Source organism: Lepidochelys kempii, chromosome 1 (genome assembly GCF_965140285.1).
Source record: "Lepidochelys kempii isolate rLepKem1 chromosome 1, rLepKem1.hap1, whole genome shotgun sequence".
NCBI classification, from domain to species: Eukaryota; Metazoa; Chordata; order Testudines; family Cheloniidae; genus Lepidochelys; species Lepidochelys kempii.
In genome coordinates this window covers 233637139-233658493 of record NC_136380.1, presented here as the reverse complement: position 1 = coordinate 233658493, position 21355 = coordinate 233637139, and the positions used below count along the sequence as shown (strand labels likewise).

The 21355-nt window shown below is 40.7% G+C and overlaps 1 protein-coding gene across 20 annotated transcripts in view; it reads left to right on the top strand.

Annotated features, from left to right (window-relative positions):
- Positions 1-21355, top strand: part of C2CD5 (C2 calcium dependent domain containing 5) — a 134497-nt gene that overhangs the window by 70100 nt on the left and 43042 nt on the right. For 12 of the 20 annotated variants that reach the window (XM_073318114.2, XM_073318141.2, XM_073318218.2 and 9 more), the window contains 3 exons: positions 5763-5877; positions 9633-9728; positions 11668-11859. In XM_073318114.2, the coding sequence (XP_073174215.2) occupies positions 5763-5877; positions 9633-9728; positions 11668-11859 (403 nt within the window). Of the gene's footprint in view, positions 1-5762; positions 5878-9632; positions 9822-11667; positions 11860-21355 lie in introns of all 20 variants that reach the window. The other 8 variants (XM_073318152.2, XM_073318106.2, XM_073318132.2 and 5 more) reach the window with 1 other exon arrangement.

Genomic DNA, 21355 nt, shown 5'->3' with positions numbered 1-21355 from the left:
TTAGAAGCATTTGGCAGAAAGAAGTTCTGAGAGGTGGGGGCAAGGGAGTTCAAGTTACAGTGCAGAAGAGAGCCACTCTGTCCACCCCTAGAATTTTGAGGTTACAGTAGCCCTCACTGCTACTGAATCCCTGCCCCACAAGGTATATGGTGATGGATCTGCATAATGAAAGATCCAGAGATTGATTTTGAAAGATATAATTACTCTTCCAAGCTCCACTCTTTTGAGACATCAGCAAGAAATGCCACTCTCAGTAGATTTGTGAAAATCCTTCATAATAGGATTGTTCTTCTCCTTTCTTAATGCTGACATTCTAAATTTTCATTATTAGACTTCAGTGTTAATACACAGTTGAAATTAACTGCAGCAGTTGATACTTCATAGAGCTATTATTTAAGCTTGTCTGCAGATTCTGCCTAGACATCTCTGCATCAATTTACATTCAGTTGATATTTTGATGGCTAAGTTTGCAATTTAAGGATTTACAGACTTAATTTTCTTTAAAAAGTTTAAATTCTCCAGTGCAAGATGGCAGCTCCCAGAAAATAGTACTGGCTCACTAAGCCTCTGAGAGCTGGTCTAATTTAACCCCTGGAAAGAAATGCAGGTCCCATGGAGGGAAGACCACAGGAGTCTGGGCTCTGGAAATATACTCCCCCTTGCCACCCAGAACAGTAGAACTATACAGTTCTGCTCTGTCTAGGGCTCTCCATCCAGGGAGGTGGCGACAGGATTTTGTCCTGTGTCTGTATACAAACTAACAGAGATCAAACTTGCATTCTAAAGTAAAGAACCAAAAGCTAAATTGACTGCAGTTGGAACTGATTGGAAAGAACATTTGGGGCTCAAAATAACTTTATAACACAGTTGTGATGCATTTGTTTTTACTTTCCAAAACTGTTAAACAAACAGTAAGTTTTAGACTTTTCAGTTGGAGCAGGATTTAGTTTGCACTGTCTCTATGAAGAATACCTTCCCATTTACATCATTTTTTCAGATCTTTCAGCTCTAGAAACAATATGCTTGTGCTTCCACGTAGATATAGGCATCATGCTGATGTTGAAACATTAATAGAAATGTGTTCTTTAATAATTAAATATTGACAATATCTGGTTTACAATAAAGGGCAGTTAAGAGCAATAGAATTTTTTGCAAACCTTTTGATTAAAGTTTTAGAAAACCCTTGCTAAACTATTTAATAGATTTGCTAGAAAAGCTTGTGATGGAGTGCTATGTATGCTTGCCTTTGCTTTCACCTAGAATTCAGGGCCATTACTTTCTGTAACCATTTCAGTGAGCTGCCATAGTTTTCAGTCTGTACTGTCACCTGATCCAAGCATGCGCCAAAAAATCCACCGTTTCTGGCTACTGTCTGCTGAATCTGCTTTGCGAACCCTTAGTTCTTTAAGCTTTTGCTTTAGCCAAAAACAAAACAGACACCCTTTTGGAGTGTACTGGACACATGCCATCCTGCTTCCCCTAACTCCTTTAATGTTTATGTAAATCCTTAGCTTTACTAAACTTGTAAATGCTACAATGGCATCCTCATGTGGAATTGTGTGGCTCATGTGTCAAAATAAAAGGCTGCTTGTGGTGAATATATTTGTCCAAAAAATATGAATGCCTACACATTGCACTGCATTCAGTGTTTTGTATCAATTACTATTCCAATGTCATGGTGTCTGACTTTAATTGTATAAAACCGTTTTGTATTTTAATATGCAAAGGTAAGTTTGTGTATACTAAATGTTAATACACAGTGTTTTATATATTTACAAATATATAAATTATCTTGGTTCACATTATCTTACCATATTTTGAAAAAAAAATAGCCCTACATTTAAATGATACAAAAAGATCTCTTCATTCATATGCACTTGTTGACAAACATGGCTCCTGTGGGAATTCTTTTTAATCTTGTGCAATGGCAATAGGTTGACTTTTATCAATGGTATTGGGCCTGGGCCTGTTTCCCGTTGTCTGTAATGGGGAAAAAAGCTTTGACTTTAGCGGGAGTGGGATCAGGCCTATTATATTACTGTGGATTATAGTGCTTTTACTTTACATCTCACTATTCCTGACATGTTGACCAGAATCCGGGGAAAAAATAAGGGTAAAATGTTGTCTGAGCACCCCACAGCTAAAAAAATAGCTGTGAGTTTCTCGGGTGCTGGGACTGCATCCTCCTCCCATATAATATACAGTATTTTAAGGTGAAGTGAGTTGAAAAATTGCCTTGTAATCCTTTAGGAAGCTCACTCCTAAACTTTGTAATCCACATGCCCAAAATCTCCGTGGGGGAAAATGATATGTGGTACCAATGTGGGGACCCGTCATTATTTCTGCTTTTTCTGTTTCTCTTTGTCCACTTCCTTCTCTTATGGTTTTACTCCCACCCCATCCTTGTTTGTGTCACCTTACTGGTTGCATTTGTATTGCTCTTTCTTCTCTCACCTTTTTCTTTCCCTGTTTGTTTTTTTCTCCTGACTGTTCAATACTTTCTGTTTCCACACACACACCCTTTTTTTTGCTCTTTTTTTGTTTGAGAGTAAGCAGCAGCAGTAGCTGCCAAAATGTAACACTTTCCATACTTAAGGTTGCAGAGGGAAATTGATCAGCATTCTAGTAGAGCCTTTTGTATCAAACTCTTTATGCACAGCTGAAAAAAGGAACATACTAGGATCATGAGATTCTAGGCGCCCCTTCCCGCCCCCCCCCCGCCTTTTTTGCAAATGTTTCTCTTGCAAAGTCATAATATATTGGAGGACTGTTTCATCAAATGAGTCTAGCTAAATACCTGTTGCCCACTCTAACTGATCAGGAAGTATAGTGAGTAGCTAATGTAGGTGCTTTGGTTGCACTGGGCTGTTGACTTGTGTAATATATATTTATTTTACATACATACACTCAGTCAAGTAACTACAACATTAGTAAACTTAGTTATGTAATAGACATACACATTAATAATTCTATTACTTGTCTTGATTGGGTTTGGGTAGAGGGGTCCCGCCTGAGGTTTTTACTACCTCTGGCACTTGCATCACTGGGAATATCCCTCAAGCCAGAGAGAGTTAGGGATGTGTTTGTTGCTTTTTCTTTTCTAACTGTCTCCCATTTGGCTGGCATTTGTAGCACTTTCCCTAGAGTTTGAAAGAACTACCTCCAGGGGTAAACTTAACTTAAAGGACTTACTGCTACGCCGGAGTCCTGAGCAGTGGGGCAGGGCCTCAAACGTAAGGGGACAGGGCCTCAACTGGAAGAGGTGAGACGGTTAAATTCCTGGGCCGTTTAAATAGAGATTTAAAGGGTCCGGAGTTCCAGCTACGGTAGCGGCATCTGGGAGCCCTGAGCCCTTTAAATCACTGCCAGAGCTACCCGCTGCGGAGGCGGCTGGGAGCCCCAGGGCTTGGGCAGCGATTTAAAGGGTCCAGGGCTCTGCTGTGGTAGCGGCGGCTGGGAGCCCCATGTCCTTTAAATCACCGCCGGAGTCCCGTACCGGCAACGCTACCCCAGGGCTTCGGCAGCAGGGCTCAGGCGGAGAGCTGGGAGCCCCAGGCCCTTTAAATCACCAGCCTGGGGAAGCGGGTACGGTCAGCACTGTACCAGCTCTTGCCGGCACACCGGACCGGACCGGCTTACTTTCACCTCTGACTACCTCTCTAGTGTTCCCAGCTTCTGACAGGTGAAAAGCATGGGACCTCATTGAGGGTTTGAGTGCAATTTCTCAGTGCGATCCAGGTTTTCTGTGTTCAAACTTGAAGTCAAAATAGCTTTTAATAATGACATAACATTCCCACTAGTGAGAGCATAAAAAGCTTACACTGATGTCGCTAAAAGTGTATAACCAGTGTATTCACTTCTATGATTGCTAAGAGAAATACACTAAGAAGAGTATGTGGGTTTTTATTAGTAAACAAAATGGAACCCGCTCATAGTAAACTTGGTGTAATGAAACTTGATATATCATTGTCAGTGAAAGTAACAAATTCCTTCAGCATGTAAATTGCAGTTCTGACTGTAGTGAATTCCTATGAAGAATGAAATTTGTGTGTGTGTGTGTGTATAATATATATTTATTTTACATACATACACTCACTCACTCCACTATAAGATTTCCCTGTAGTTAATTTTTTGCTGTTTAACATTTTTCTTTTCTCTGAGGAAGCTTGCAGAGTTGTTACAATGTGATGGATACAAGCGTTAAAAGTCAGGAATAATTGGAGAGCATGATGTAAGCCTCAGCAAAATACACTGTATTCCCCCCCCCCCCAGAAATATCCTTTAAAGCTTTTTTTATAGAAGAAATAATTGTTAGTTTCTATTTTAGATCTGCAGAAGTCTGATTCTAAAACAAAAGCTGAAGTGTATTTTAAAAGAAATACATTTTGCACAATAGTATTTTGGATTTAATTCACAAATTTCCAAGCAGCTGCCTTTTTAACTTTGTGCGTTTATGTTGAATCTCAGTCCAATCATGGGCCTAATATGTGATGTATGGGTATTGCATACCATATATGCAAATATTCACCATGCTTCACTTGTAGTAAAACATTTACCTGGCCAGATCCCAGTATGGCACAGATTTTGGAACTGGTATTTTGGGCCCTAATCCTGCAGAGAGATCTGTATAGGCAAGTGCTTGTGCCTGTGCAAAGTTCCATTTACTTCAGTGGGACTCTGTAATCAGAAGGGTCCACGGAGGCAGATTCCTATGCAGCATCTGTGTATTTAGTGATTTATTAATCATATTTTGTTTATCAAAAATTTAAATGACTTTTTGTTATAGGTGCTGCAGACATAGCAATGAGGTCTTGAAAGAACAGGGAGCAATGTTGCAGAACCTCTACCAGAACTCCTATTGATCCACATGTAGAGGGTTTGCAGGATTAGAGTCTTGTTTAAAAAGTAATTGTTTTGCTATTTAAAGTAAATGAATGTTACTCAAAAGCTTTTTGGTAACACTTATTACTGCAGTTGATTGTCTAATATAAGAAGTATTCAGGAAGTGTAGATGGTCTTTTTTTTTTAATTCTTTGACCGTACCATATTATAAATGAATAAATTAGTAAAATTAATCTGGTTAATAACATCTGGATTCTAAATAAATAGTTTTTGAGAAATAAGAGTTTAAAACATACCCAGTTTCCTTAGCACAGAGGTACTGAAAATGCAGGTGAGATGTGGACCGCAAAGCTTTGTGTTGGCCTGTGACATACTCTTTAATATGGAGATGTGTTCAAAAGAGAGAAATCTTCTTGCAGCAAGATAAAACACAATAATTTGTTTTCACAAGCTGCAGCTCTGTATTAAAGATGAGGGTACTTATTAGGTAAAATCTACATCACTTTATGCAAATTTTGTGCAGCCCTCAGGCTCTTGGCAAGTTAGTAATGTGACCTTTGAGTGAATAAAATTTGGAACAGAGGCGACAACATTTTGGTTTCTGCTGCTGCAGGGACAGCAACAAGAAGACAGCTAATCTGACAAATCCTATTTCCACTGGTGAGAAACAAGGAAATAAATGGAACACGGCCAATGTTTTGTTATTGCTCAATAATAATAATAACATGAAGAAGAAATACTGTTTGCTAATTGGGAAAAGGACAAAATAGGTAGGGGGAAAAATTCAAGGTTGCAACTCCTATTACAACAAATTTAAGAATTTTAAAACAGCACTTAATAGATGGTTTAAAGTTTAATCACATACTACTTTCAATTGATGTGCTGCAGAATAGTGAACTGATTTATACTTTGTCTTTCAGATGAACCAGAGACACGAGATGCGTGGTGGGCGGAAATCAGACAAGAGATAAAATCCCATGCCAAGGCATTGGGTTGTCATGCTGTAGTGGGCTACAGTGAATCAACTAGCATTTGGTAAATCATGATGATTTGATTTTCTAAATGCCATAGAAAATAATCCTGTACTATCTTCTTTAAAATGGGGATAGAGAGCGCAAGACAAACGATAGTGTGTAGCATACCAGCTTTGAAGAGTTTACTAAAATATCTTTCATCTTAGGTTTCAAACTTGGGATAAACAGCTGTGTCTTCACATGTTTTTCAGAATTAATTCTGTAGCCATTGTCATAACTATTCCTTAGCATGCTACTGCTAGACTTTAAATCTACGTATTTGCTTTTGACAGTTAACATTAACTTGTCTAATTCTCAAGTTCACTAAATCTTATCTGCTAGAATGCCTGGACATTTTACTTAAATATGTTTTATAGTTATACTTTATTGTCAAGGAATGATTGATAGTTCAGAAGTAAAACACACTTTTAAGGCATGGAAGCAGGGGGTCTTTCTCTAGGCATTGCTTGTAAATTGAGCCAGATAATCTTGCCTCCTAGAGCCAGAGTACTGCTGGCTGAGTGTTCCTGTCCTGAATCTCTCTTTGGGATGTACTGACCATGATTTTTCTCCTCCAGTACCTCACAGAGAAAATAATGTGTGTAGCCTTTTGGGCCAAAATTTGAGGGATTGCATTTTTCCACTCCTGTGATACAGTAGCAGCACTTTCCTGGACAAAGACATTAATCTGGCCATAGTAGTGGCTTCATTCCACAAGTCTAACATTCCCCAAAATGGCAAAGACAGGTGGGCCTCTCAGAGATTGAGCCATAGGGAAAAGTTAGGTTCAACTGCTATGGCTCCAATAGCTTTGCTAGGCTGTCTCCATCCATCTGGAATTCAAGGGACACAGAAACAGAGTAGCCCTATTTATTTGAAAATATAACAACATACAGCCATCTCAGCTAGAAGCCAGAACTGTACTGACTTATCCCACACTTTGAAGGGTAAGAATATCTCACCTACCTTCTGTATTTAAGTGATTTATCACAACATTGGGGAGAACAATATGGAACCCTTGTATCTATTTCCAGCCTCCCTAGTCCACTGAAGGTCACATCCCACTCCAGTTCCAGAAAGTAACCTGAACAGAAATCCTGCTGTCAGCCAAATACCAGGATATTCAAGTGGAATCAGTTACAGAGGATCAAGGAGAAGAGACCCACCTTCTCCCAAGGGAAATTAGAAACAGCTGATGATTGGCATCACCTTCATAATACCACAGTGGGAAAATTACCAGATACATGTGAGCTTGATGGGCTGAGAGGTCTACCTAGGTTCCTTAGACATTCAAGCACCAAGGACTCTCTTGTCTGGCTCAGTTTCAAGTGGTCTTCCTAGTCCAAGACAAATATATTAGTAATTCCACACATTGTTAAAGCAGTATCATTGGGCAGGCGAAAAGGAATAGGAGCAAAACACACGTGGAGATGGCTCAAGTGCTATTCAGTATGGCAGAACCAAACCTCTAAATAAAAGTACATTTAAAAGGGATCCTAAACGTAAGAGCTAAGTGACAAAGCTAAAAAGAAACCAAGGGAGAATAGAGTCTCAAAGTGGAGGTTTTCAATTGGATAATTATGAACCTGGGTTGACTAGAATTAAAACTTTCACCTCCTCAAAACATCAGGGTCAGAATTTTCACTTCAGTTCAATTACTAGGTCAGAGAATAAAGATAGTTGACAAGAATTTTTCAATGCTAGACTAAGTTTGAACATTTTCATTAAAAGTCGCACAGGAAAGAGCACTTTTAGATGAGCACTTGTGCTGGGGTTTTTCTTTTTCCCCCCAACTCAAGTCAACACCACAGTTCTACTGTTAGGTATTTTTTGGTTTTTGTTTTTTTTAAAGCCTGACCCAAGCCCCAGTAATCTCAAAATATTTGTGATGTTTTGACATCCTTTTTGTAGGTTTTGAGATGTGCCTCAGTGCTTCTATAACCTGCCTATTCATCCATGTCTAATGGATGCAGCATTGCAGCATTGTTTGACAAACTCTTCTCAACGGTCTATTTGAACTATCTTTCTATGTTCTGGCTCTTAAGTTGACCTTCCAAATAGCTGTTGCCTTGGCTATGATGATCTTGGAACTAAGTATCCCCTCCACAGAGGAACTATATTGTATATTTATATGGATGAAGCTGTCCTTAGACTTTCCTGCTGATGATGCATAGATCTCAAGAAGTAATCCTACCATCCATTTGATCCCATCCTAGCCGCCGGAAGGAATAAGCAATGTTTAAGATTTTGCCCTTAAAGAACAAAACCAGATGGAAAATCAGTCTCTATTTGCAGTGACAATGGTAAGCTGCAAAAGGAAGAAGGCATCCAAAGAGCACCTTCACAAGATGGGTAACAGGATGCAAGCATTGCTGCAGTATATAAGATGAGCAGACATGGACAATCTGAAAGCATCATGGTAGTTTCCACCAGGTCCGTGGCCCCATTGTGTGCTAAGGGGACTAGTGTGCTGGCTGAAGAAACAAACGTCTTTAACTTTCACAAGCTTTCCTTTTCTTCAGATTCAGCCTTTGGGAGTAAAATTCTCCATGCTGTGGTAAAGTAGGGCTTGTAGTGAAAATGGAAATCTGTTCATCTTGATTAGTCTTCTGATAAATAATATGAGTAGTTCAGTTCCATTATGTTTTCTTTGTTAATACTTAACATAATTCATAATAAAATGTATGAATAAATACATATTATTCATAAATTTATAAATTCATAAAATTCATAAATTCATAAATCAGTTAATAGTATATTTTACACTTCGTTGGTAGGACTTTGAGTTGATAATACTTGTTCACTAATGGTGGAAGAATTAGATAGGGGTCCTCTGCTGATTTTCATTTCAACCTGTTTCCATGCCTTAAACAGGAAGGACTTGAGTATTTACAGTATTGGCCTGCCAGACATGCTGTATCTGTGTTGGAGGGGTGGGGGTTAAGAGGAAGAATTACAGGTAAATAAAATAAATTAGGAAGAATTACAGGTAAATAAGACAAATTTCTCATTCTAAGAAAGGACGAAGGGTATCTCTTTGTTTTTCAGCATAATGGGTTTGATTTAGTGTTTACCCATAGAGGCTTGGTTCACTGTCTAACATGTGTAAAATTGTAGACACATTAACTGTTGTGTGGTCTTTAACTGTTTAACTTTTAAACCAAGAATAGAGTATATCACTTAGATTAACACTGTTCTTACTTTAAAATTTTACTTTTTTTTTTTTTTTTTTTTTGCTGTCTTTTATCCCGAGTTACCAAGAAGCAACTTGTCAGTATTGCTTTGTAACTTCATTTTGACAATGAATGATATCAGGTGATGGGGGTTCTCAGCTCCCACCCTTAACTTTGGTAAACAGCTACACCTTGTCTGCAACATTCCCAGGCACTCTAATCTGTAGAATCCAAAAACTTTCTTAAATCTATATTTCCTGGGTAATCTAGTGGGCTGAGAACAGAAGTGGGAACCAGGAATTCCTGTTTTCAAATTCCACCTCCTACGTTGATTCTCTTTGTAGCTTTGGGCATGTCTCTAATCTATCTGCATCCATTTCTCTCCATTTAAAATGGGTGTAATACATCAAAAGACTATTTGTGTGGATTAATTGGTTAATTTGCTAGGTATTGTTATTACTGGTACCATGATTCCACTAAGGTTAACAGTTATATTTAATTCACTGTGGCTTTTGAACAAGCTTTTTAAATGTATGGCTTTTAAAAAAAGATATTTAACACCAGATCAGGAATTCACTTCTTTGTAATTCTTTTCTTTTTATAGTGAAGAGGTCTGTATTTTGTCCGCGTCTGGCACAGCAGCTGTACTGAACCCTAGGTTTCTCCAGGATGGCACCATGGAAGGCTGTTTGGAACAAAGGTTGTCATGGCAGCCTGGCTTCTTTTCCATAGGGTCAGAGAAGGGAGAGGTTGATTTTTTTCCTCAGAACCAAGATAGTTCTTCTCTATTAGGGTAGGTTACAGTGTTACAGTGCAGGATGCGGGACCAACCACTTTACTGATTTTCACTAACAACAACAACAGAAGTAATGGAACTCTGCACCAAATTAGATTTTCTGTTTTTATTTCTAACAGTCTGAATAAGGTAACATGTTTGACTACTAACCACAGAATTATAACTCAGTCTTTTCCTTTGCCACTCTTCACGTATCTTTCTTACCTTTGTAGCACACTACAAAAAAGTAACAGTCATATGATAATTTGTATAAGCCAAATCTTGATTTGGCTGTAGTATGTGGACCATTGTCTTTGTTGTGTTCAATGGCTGTATAGAAAATAAAATAGCTTTGAGTGTAAAACAGAAGTGAGTAAGACAAGCATTTAAAAATGCGTGTTTAAACTGAAGATTATAAACAAAATCATAAAGGTTGATGGAAAAGAAAATGAATTGGCTAACTAACACAAATTTTTGGCTGTCAGCTTTGTGTTTTTTGGGGGGGCTTGCAAAATAATTATTTTGCAGGCAGTCAAGATGTGCAAACTGTTGCATGTCAGTAGGACTTTTTCGGTATCTTCACTGCAATAATAATCATATATCCTTAGGGATTAGTCAGTCCAAAAGATACAGTGCATCATGGCAAAATGATACAATTTTATCTCAATATTTAGCTTTTTCTTTTTTCATTTCATTCGGAAGAGACTGAGTATTACTTTTCCCTGCAAATACTACTTGTTGATCAGTTCTTTGAAACTGCAGTTTTGACCCCTTTAAACAAACAAAAAAAAAACCCTTCCTTTGCTTTTTTTCTGTCCCAACAGAACTTTTAATACACTTGTTCAACCTCTCCTTCCCCTGCTGACATCGAAAGAAATGTCAAGTTTTTAATGTTAAAACAAAATAAAAATTCAGTTTTTGATGATATATTTTATAAGCTTGTTGAATGTGTTGTTTAAAGGGAGAATCACATTTATTTTCAATAATAAAAGCTGACTGACATTAAAGCAACCAAATGTGAAATATGTACAGAAAGTCTGTCTCATTTTCAAAAATGACTTGGGCTCCTTAGTGCCCAAATCTCTCTTAAAGTCAATGGCACTTACGTTCCTAAGTCACTTAAGTTATTTTGAAAATTTTACTCAGAGTTCTTTGAGAAGAAAAATTACTGTGCAGGACAAAATTTTACAATGAGGCTCTTACATAGTATGTTACAAAATCATAATTTGTTCAGACTATATTGTTTATAGTCTTTCATGTGTTTTTGCAACAATTCTGCCTAGATATTTTGTTTCAGTTAAGTGAATAGTGAGTTTTTCTTAATGTTGTAGCTTGGGAAGTTCTGTATGGGTCTTTCTTTTTAATGACTACCTGTATTATACTGTTCTCCAGTAGGATGACTGGCACATTTAATTTCTGCTGCTTAATTTTGTATACGTTATTCAAACATAGTCCATGTAAGAGATTTGGTACGTATTTACCCAGCAGAGTCTTTTATAAAGGTGTGATATACTAGATTACACGCAGCTAGCAAGAATTAGATCTTAAAGCTATTGCAATAATATCTTAGGCTAATATAACCACTGGCCATTTTATGCTGTTGGTTTTTGATCCCTGGATAACTGTTAGCTGCACAGATACTATATGTATCGTTTCAGAGAATAGCATGTGACCTAATTCTGCTGTTACATTGATGCAATCCTATTAACCTGTTGCACAGATGTAGTAGAACAGAATTTGACTCCATATGTGTGGCTTATGTAGTTGTATGGTATAGGCCAGTTTTATACTACATGAACATAGTATTTCTTGTTAAGATAGTGCACAGATGTTTTAAATATACTTTTCCAAAATGTACTTTTAGGATAGAAGAAACTTCACCTCCAGGTTGTGGATTTTGCCACATACCATATGATGAACTGAACATGCCATTCCCTGCTCATCTCACATACTGTTACAACTGCAGAAAGCAAAAGGTTCCTGATGTTCTTTTCACAACAATAGATCTGCCTGCAGAGGCGATGGTTATTGGGAAAGGATGTCTTATTCAAGCCAGGTATCTGTGAAAATATTAATTTTCTTACTACTGTGCTGGAGAACATTAGAAATTTTCCTCTTATTGTAGTTCAACAAAAGAGCAAATTTTATATTTTATGTTCAGTTATGTGTAGTAACTGGCAGCTAAATGAGAACTTGTTTTTTTCCTGTTGTGCTGTCATTAACTTTAGTTTTGTGCTTTTTACTTACACTAGTGTATAGGACAGGGGTGCTGGAACAATTTGTATAGTGGGGATACTGAGAGCTGTTGAACCAAACTGTAAATCCTATGTATGATAGAAACCACTTCAAGCCAGGGGATGTTGCTACAGCCCCAGTACCCCTAGTTCCAACAGCTATGCTGTAATACCTACTAAAATTATTGTATTCAGCCCACATGGCTATGGAGAGCAAATACTTGCAAGTGCAGAATTAAGGTTGCACATGCTTCATATGCTCAGGTTAAAATAATTCAAAATAGTGACCCAGTGGAGTGGGTCACATGACTGGTTCTATGGTGGTTTGGTCAGAATGGAGGTCCCATAATCATACTAAGATGTAAAACAAAATTCTCCTTTGAAATGATGACTGAGGTGAAACATAGCAACAGAAAAGACATTTTTGCTACAGCGTTTTTCATTTAGCCCCATTATATTGGAGAATGCAAGATCATACCATGATTATTTCTTGTCAGAGGTTCCTAAAAGTATTACTAATTATCTTGGGTGGTTCTTTGCAAATAGGTTATGATATTGTACTAAAAGATGTAACTAAAACTTAAGATTCCACGTGTTCTTAATATTGGTAAAAACTTTCGCAGGCGGATGTACTAAACTACTTTCCAGAAATGTAGCAGTGTTGTTTAGACAATCGCATATGCAGTAATAGCGCAGTACAAATTATGTGAGAGAAGGGCAGATTCAATGTCCCTAGATTTATATTAATTTTGTTATGATATTGTAATTTCCTATTCAGTTATACAGTACTTAATTTTCATTGTTTTGCCATTCTAACTACTGAATATACCGTACATACACCAATGCAGATTCCTTGACATATTCGGTTAGCTTCAGCCATAATAAATCAAATAGGGGCACCACTGGAAAGTTACTGAGTTGGTGTGAGGATGATCCAGGAGGAACTCCTATAGTCCTGTTACGCCAGGTAATTGTTGCTGTAAAGTGAGGTTAGCTTATTTATGTGATAATTTGATAATGTTGTGCCTTCCTCCTAGTGTGCTTCTGTCAGTAGAAGTAGAGGATGTGACGAAAGAACAGGAATGAGAGTCATGACATGGGTGGCTCTTCCCTTAACTTGTGTGATCTTGAAGAAGTCACTTACCTTGTCTGTGCCTCAGTTTCCTCAACTGAAATACAAAAATACATTACTATCTCTGATTTTCTGTAAAGTTTAATTCATTAGGGTATATGAATTTCATAATGTCAGATGGAAGATGCTTCTTTTGAGGCGAATGTTTGCCTAAGTGTTGCAAGTCTCAGAACCATATAGAAATAATGACCACATATATCTTATTTTACATCTCTGAGCATTTGGTGTACGACTACGTAAGGCTCTGTGATTCCAACTACCTTCAGTTCCTTTTCTGCTGCCACAGACAGAGGTTTTAGAACTACTGTTCAGTTTAGACTGCTGTGTAAGACTGATATCGTTTGCCTTTTTTCTTTCTCTTTAGGTTTTTAGTGTGTGAGGGGGAAGATGGAGGTGTTTGAGAGAGACACACTAGCTAGTAGTAATTTAGATTAGTGCTATTACATGCTTCGAAGCAGATTCCTGTCTACTTCTGTTGAGTTCAAAGCTAATCATCTTTATGACAGACTAGAAGGAATTCTGATTTAAGTTCAAATTCAACATTTTGCATCATGTGGTGGTAATATATCTATTTTATCTAAGTTTTTATATGGCTGCCCATCACTGTTGTATCTGAGCACCTTCTACATAAAATCAATTGCAATAACAAAAGTCCATGGTGGACTTCATGGAGTGAGAATTGTATTATAATTGTATCACTTGTGGTGGAAAGGCTTTCTTAAAGGGGAAGTCTTTGCAACTTTTTCCTAAAGATGGTCAGACTCTGGGTTTTTCTGATCTCCGAGCTGGATCCGCTCAGTAGAGAATACTTTGTCCTCAGCTCTCACATGCTTCGTCCTTGGCTTTGGGATCCATGTTGTCCCAGAAAAGCAGAGCTGTTGTGGTGGTTCATAGATTGAAATTCAGTCTTTGATGTAGCTGGGACTTGGTCTAGTAATTGTTTTGAAAATAAGGAATAAGGCCTTAAACTGACATTGGAAGCTAACTGGAAGCCAACGGAGGGACTTGAGCACAAGCTTGAAGAGGTCATAGTGGCCTGAACCATGGGTAAGATGGGCAGGTGCATTCTGTACCAGCTGGAGCCTGTACATTGCCTTCACATTCAGCTTTAGATATAGTGAATTGTAGTAATCCAGCCTGGAAGTGAAAAATGCATGGATTACTGTGGTCAGGCCCTCCTTCAGGAGGAAGGGGTGAAGCTTCCTGGCAAATTGGAAGTGAAAGCTGGCATTTTTGGAAACTGATACTACTTGGTCATGCAAGCATTTCAAGGAGTGAAAGGGGACCCTGAGTATTTATGCTACATTGAGAAACGTAGACTAGACATCTTCAGTGGAAGCTGGAGACAGTGTTTGGACCAGCTTTTGGAAGCATTTCCCCTTTCCGACCAGCGGCGCTTCAGTTTCTCCTGGATTCAGCTTGAACCAGCTGCTTTTCATCCAAGAATTGATTTCTTACACACTTGCTGACAACTTTTTAGTAATGGTGGTAGAATCAATTGAGAATGAGATACGTAGTTCAGTGTCATCAGCGTATTGTTGGCAACTCTAAGCCTGATGATGGCATCTCACTGTCTCTTCTAGTGGTCTCATGTAGATATTGAAGAGAAGAGGAGATAGTATGGATCCTTGTGGGCTCAATTGGAGCAAGTGTAGTGCTGGACCATCTACTTCTGCTATGTTATGTAGACATGCTAGTAGTACTTTGTGGTCCACTGAATGAAAGGCAGAGAGATCCAACAGTATGGGCATGTAGGTCTTAGCTGTGTCCCTGGCTATGAGATCATCTTTTAGTGACAGTAGAGCAGATTCTGTTCTGTACCATGGTCTGAACCCTCCTCAGGGGAGCATCCAAGATGTTGACACATATGAGATGTGGTTTAAGCTTGGTGGTTACTACTTTCTCAATTATTTTGACCAGGAATAGGAAGTTGGAGAGATCTTTAGGGTTTAGTGTTGGCTTCATGAGGACTGTGTGAACTATTGCATTTTTCAAGAAATTTAAGTGTGCTTTTCTGAAGGAGGCATTGATAATTTCCATCAGTAGTGAGCATAGTTGTGCTGGCATGGATTCATTTCACAGGTTGTGACTCTAATATTATTCCAGGGCTTCTTGAGCTGTAGCATGTGTGATGGAGCCAAATTCAGCCAGGGATAGTGGGGCAGATAATAGTCTGGTCAGAGGGGTGGGATTTCCTTTCCTATTTCTTTCTAAACATAAGTATACAAGTACATCAGGGACTTCCAATGCCTTGGAGAAGAACACTTTCTGAAGGGGTGCTCAGTTTTCCCTTTTATTAACCCTTTCAAGTTTACCTTGAATAGATGTAAACTCTCACTAATTAACAAGTCTTGTAAGTTCTGCTGATGGACACTGAAATTTTCCATACCTTGAAACTGAAGCAGCCACAAAATACCTGTTAGGAGAAAAACTAAAGGGCATGAAATTTCAGGTGGGACAGGCTTATGAGGAGTATGGTTCTCTTCTGCTCCACCTTTAAGAAACATCTTGAATCTAAGCACAGTCATCAAGCTAGTAGGATGGAGCTGATTGTACCATAAAAGGTAGAGGAATCTGTCAGTTTAAGTGGAAATTCTAATGATTGATAGCATGTTTGTCTCTGCTGCAGCAGCTTCCTTCTGTGAGCTACTTGAGTCTGACTACATTCTTTTGAGAGAATTTGGATGTTTTGGCCTAAGCAGACCATAATAATAATTTATTGATACTACAGTAGTCCTTAGATATTTCAAGCCAGGTTGGGGACCCATTGTACTGGTTGCAAAAAAGAAAAGGAGTACTTGTGGCACCTTAGAGACTAACATTTATTTGAGCATAAGCTTTTGTGAACTACAGCTCACTTCATCGGATGCATGCAGTGGAAAATACAGTAGGAGGATTTTATATACACAGAGAACATGAAACAATGGGTGTTACCATACACACTGTAACAAGAGTGATCAGGTAAGGTGAGCTATTACCAGCAGGAGAGGGGGAAAAAAACCTTTTGTAGTGATAATCAAGGTGGGCCATTTCCAGCAGTTGACAAGAACGTGTGAGGAACAGTAGTGGGGAAAAATAAACATGGGGAAATAGATTTACTTTGTGTAATGACACATCCACTCCCAGTCTTTAGTAAAGCCTAATTTAATGGTGTCCAGTTTGCAAATTAATTCCAGTTCAGCAGTCTCTCGTTGGAGTCTGCTTTTGAAGTTTTTTTGTTGTAATATTGCCACTTTTAGGTCTGTAAATCGAGTGACCAGAGAGACTGAAGTGTTCTCTGACTGCTATATAGACACACATAATAAGTGGCAGTCACTGCCCTAAAGAGTTTACAATCTAAACAGACAAAGCAGGCAATCTCTTTTGATTCTTCATGCCTTCATTTCAGAAGTCAGATCTAAGGGTTGGAAGGCTTTGCCTCAGTTTCATGTGACGTATTCTGTATAGGTTCTTATATTACCTTCATCACCATAATGTTGAGTGCCTTCCAGTAGTGCATTGGACAACAGGATCTTTAGGTTCTTCTTAGTGGACCTCTGATTCCTGGGTATGCAGACTTAGGTATGAAATGATCCTTTTCTCACTCACCTAAGACTTAGGATGTTTGTTCCCTAGATCACCCTAAATATGCGGTCTTTCACTTTGGACTCCTCTCTCTGGTGGCAGTTCTGTTATGATGCCGCTGCAGTCTTACCCCTCTCAGCCTTTATGTAGTTTGGCCTATGTGGCATCAGCCATCATAAGTGTCTTCCTCTGAGATGTTTTTTCAATATATACTGCATCTGTAAGGGGAGACCATCACCTCCTAAACCTACTTCCCTTCTACTGATTATCCCTCAAGAGATTTGGTCAGATCCTGATAAAAGAAGAAGAATTTGAAAATATCAAAAGCTTCAAGGTAGCACAGAAGCCAGTCCTTTTCTGCTTTGTCAGTGGAATGTCATTGCAACCTTTTGATGACTGTAGCTAGTTCTGGAAGTTCTGGTTTTTCAAGTGATGATCCCTGTTGTATTCCATTGAGGGTTATACGTATGTGCCATGTATCCGGAGCCAGATATTTTGAAAGTGGTAATGTCTGTTGGTCTGAGTACATGCCCATGCTCCGCCTCATGGTTTCGTCCAAGGTGATAATGAGCAGGGTGGACCGTCTGTGCCCTTAGCTCCTTTTCACCACTGCATGGTCTGAGTCAAAGCCTCTTCTGTTCTCTCCTCTCTTGTGATGCACTTCTACAAACTGAGAAAAAATAATTTTATTCCTGTACATAGTTATTATTTTTGTAGTAGCTTTTAGTGTAGTAGTAGTAGTTTTAGGATTGTAAGGACTGTGGGATGCCATTTCATCAGTTGCCCACCTGCCCCCAGTACCAATGCATGGGTACTGGATTATGCACTTCGTGTCCTCTCTCAATCTCGGTCAACAATGAGCACTAACGCTGCCTTTACTGCGTGGGGGAAGCCCACATTTCATCTTGGTCCAGTATTTGCCTCTCTTTCCCAGCCCGTAACTGGGAAGGCCAGGCTCTCCACCTCAAGAAGCACCTCATGGAGGTTGCCATGAGGCCACTGTCAGATCCAGGTGGGGGGAACCCCCCCGTACGTCAGCCTGAGCAATCTAAAAATGCACTTCCTACTGCATCTCCCAGTTCAGTTCTGCTGGTACCAGTGCTGTGGACCACTTGTCAGGTCCTAGCCGTGAGACAAGGAAGCATGTACATAAATATGGCAGTAATTCTTCCTCCAGGTCCGAAAAGAATACTGCTTTAAGAGTTCCCATCATGGAGAAGCAACGCATTCCAAGGCACACAAACATGATAAAAAGCTGCACAGAATGTCGTTTCCATCCACTGAGCCACGTACTCCTTCCAGGTTGGTACTGCTGAAGTCAAGGGAATCTTTGGTTCCAAGACAGTCCTGAGCTCCTGTTCCAGCTGAGGAACTCCTACTGCTCACACTGGGGAAACTCGAATCAGCCCCCGAGCCTCATGAACTATTTGCGCTGGCTGAGGTGAGATCTCCATGTGTTCAAATGCCGTAGCGTCTTTGGAGGTTGCGCTCCCGAACCTTAGACTTGCCTCCTTCGGGCTGTGTTCCTGCCCACTCCTCTGAGGCTCCTGTGGTTTTGCTGGCACAGCCATTCGAACTGAGCTCTGATTTCTCAGGGTGGGAGAACTCAGACAGGGCTCAGGGTCTGCCCCTCCCGTACTGCCGATGTGAATACCGCACAGCCCTACCAACTCAGTGGCAGTACTCTCTCTTTGCCCAGCACTGGGGTCACTAGTACTATGCTCCAAAGCATCCACTGGGATAGCTGTACTGGGGGGTTGTGGCTGCAGTATCCACGTTCCCGCTTGTGAGGAGTCTCCACTCTTGCCCCTTCAACCATCCTTGATTGAGAAGGCATTCCAAACAACTTTTGGAGTATGCACCTCTTAGTCCGACTTAGATGCTTCCGCCAGAACTGGAGCACTTCCTCTCATTATCCCTGGACACAGCGGTTCTTCAATTTCCTCCTCACTCCCAGATGACTACCGTCAATTCCAAGAACTGTTATGTAGGGTGGTTGATTCCCTCCATATTCCACTGGAGGAAGTGCAAGACAAGCTGCACCAATTGCTTGAGATGTTACTGCCTCGGCACCAGCCAGAGTGGCCCTACCAATCAATTATGCCATTCTTCAAACAGCCCGGACTGTCTGGCACACTCCAGCTACCTGCACACCCACCCAAAGAGGCAGAGAAAAGGAAGTATGTGCCTCCAGTGGGGTCTGATTTTCTCTTCGCTCACCTCCCCCCCCCCCCCAATTCTCTCGTCATTCAGGCAGCAGTGGAGTGGGCCCATCAGCAACACTCACGTTCCACCCCAGTGGATAAAGAGGGCAAACACCTGGACCTTGGGGGTCACAAGGTTTTCTTCTCTGCCAGTTTTGCATTTCAAATTACCTGGCTCTATTTGCAAACTACATCTTCCTCACCGATAGCAAATTGGCATACTTCACAGACAAACTTCCCCAGCTATCTTGGATGAGGGAACCTGGTTGCGAGGACAACACTGGAGGCTGCGGTGGACGCATCGGACGCTTCTTTGGGTATGATGGCTACAGGGATCATCTTGCAAAGGGAATTATGGCTGCATTCATCAGGTTTCCCGAGGGAAGTACAGACCATCATAGAGGACCTTCCTTTCGATGAGTCTTATCTCTTCAGCCAGAAGGCTCCCTTCATTCCCTCAAGGATTCCAGAGCCACTGTGCGATCACTAAGTTTCTACACACTGGCACCCAAGTGCAAGTTCTACCTGGCTCCAAAGCAGCAATTTAGAGTTCCCCAATTCTTCCTCTAGTGGCCCTATGAGCTTCCTTGCAAACAGCAGAAGACCCAGCGACCCCACCCCTCAGGTTCATCAGCACAACCTTCTGCATCTCATACCCAGTCTTCCCAGAAGCAGTATTTGAGTGCAATTAGAGAGCTGCCAACCACTCTGCCTCATGCCTTGCACCCGACTCACTCCCTTCAGGGAGCACCTATCACTCTTTTTACCACCTTGAAGTGTGATAACGGACAAGTGGATCCTGGATGTCGTTCGATATGGCTATATGATGGAGTTCAAAACGCAACCTCATCCTCATCCCTTGCCCGGGCCTTGCTTCAGGGACCACTCTCATGACCATATCTTCACCCTAGAGGTAGACTCCCTGCTGCAAAGGGGAGTGATAGAACCTGTCCTCATAATGCCACCACCATTTATTATATCAACAGAAAATGGGGCACAAGGTTTCCTGTGCTTTGTGCAGAAGCAGTTCACCTTTGGGACTGGCTTTACCCACAAGATCCTGTTAGCAGCAGCATACCTTCCTGGGACTCAGAATGTAATTGTGGACTCTCTCAGCAGAAAGTTCGTGACTGACCATGAATGGGAGCTCCGTGACACTGGTCACTAGCATTTTCGACTGCTGGAAGACTCCAGCCAGGTACCTCTTTGCCTCCTATGTCAATAGCAGATGCACCCTGTGCTGCTCTGGGGGACTTGGTGCCCTTTCCCAGGGTGACACACTAATCCTTTGCTGGTCAGATAGCTCAATTACACCTTTCCTCCCTGCCACAAGTCCTACACAAGATCAGATGGAAGAGAGCAACGGTCATTCTGATTGCCCCATTCTGGCCTTACCAGTTCTGGTTTCCCCTGGTTCTCAGCATGTCAGCGTGCTCCCCACTTCCACTGCCACTTTTCCTGGAACTCCTCATGCAACAAGGTGGATGTATTGGGCATCCTGATTCCCAAACTCTTCACCTCAGAGCCTGTTTTTTGGATGAGCACCTTCATTAAAGTGGGAATGTTCATCTGCAGTACAAGGCATCCTCTCAAATAATGGAAAGGCGTCCACAAGGCGATCCTATAGGGCCAAATGGAAGTATTTCACCTCATGGGCCCAGCGGAAGGGTCTTGCCCCTGAGGATGTGGACATTCCTCTTCTTTTGGACTATATCCTCTCCCTAAAGACATCTGACCTTGCGCTCAACTCCATCGGGGTGCACATGGCTGCTGTCAGTACCTTCCGCCCCCCTGGTTGAAGGACATTCCTTTACTCACCCCTTGACTACCAGGTTTTGGAAAGGCCTTCCTATGAAGGGCCTCCTGTTCAGCCCATCGCTCCCCAATGGGACCTCAACCTTGTCCTCACAATGTTAACAAAATCACCCTTTGAGCCTCATGCGCTCTCTCTCTCTCCTCTCCATGAAGATTGCCTTTCTAGTAGCTATTACTTCTGCGAGACAGTCAGTCCTCCTCACCCTTTATCACCTCAGATGAAACCATGAGGTGGAGCCAGGGTGCATACATGGACTAACGGAAACTACCTCTTTTAAAATCTCTAGCTCTGGATGCATGGCACATGCATATAATCCTCTGTGGAACACAGATAGGGACCACACATCTTGAAGAACTTCCAGTTATAGGTAAGTAATTTCTTCACTGACGGAGCCCTGCATACTGAATTGTCCATAGTGAGGAAGAAATCAAAGAAACTCTTTGATATGTTGGAAGTCCGCAAGAAGGAGAAGACTGTTCTCATCAATTTGAAAGGACATTCAGAGGTAGTAAAGAATGCTGGGTGTCACCTTCTTCAATATTTGCTGCGACAAAGTGAGCCTGAATACCTGTATCAAGTGCGACTGTACAGTTAGTGGGAAT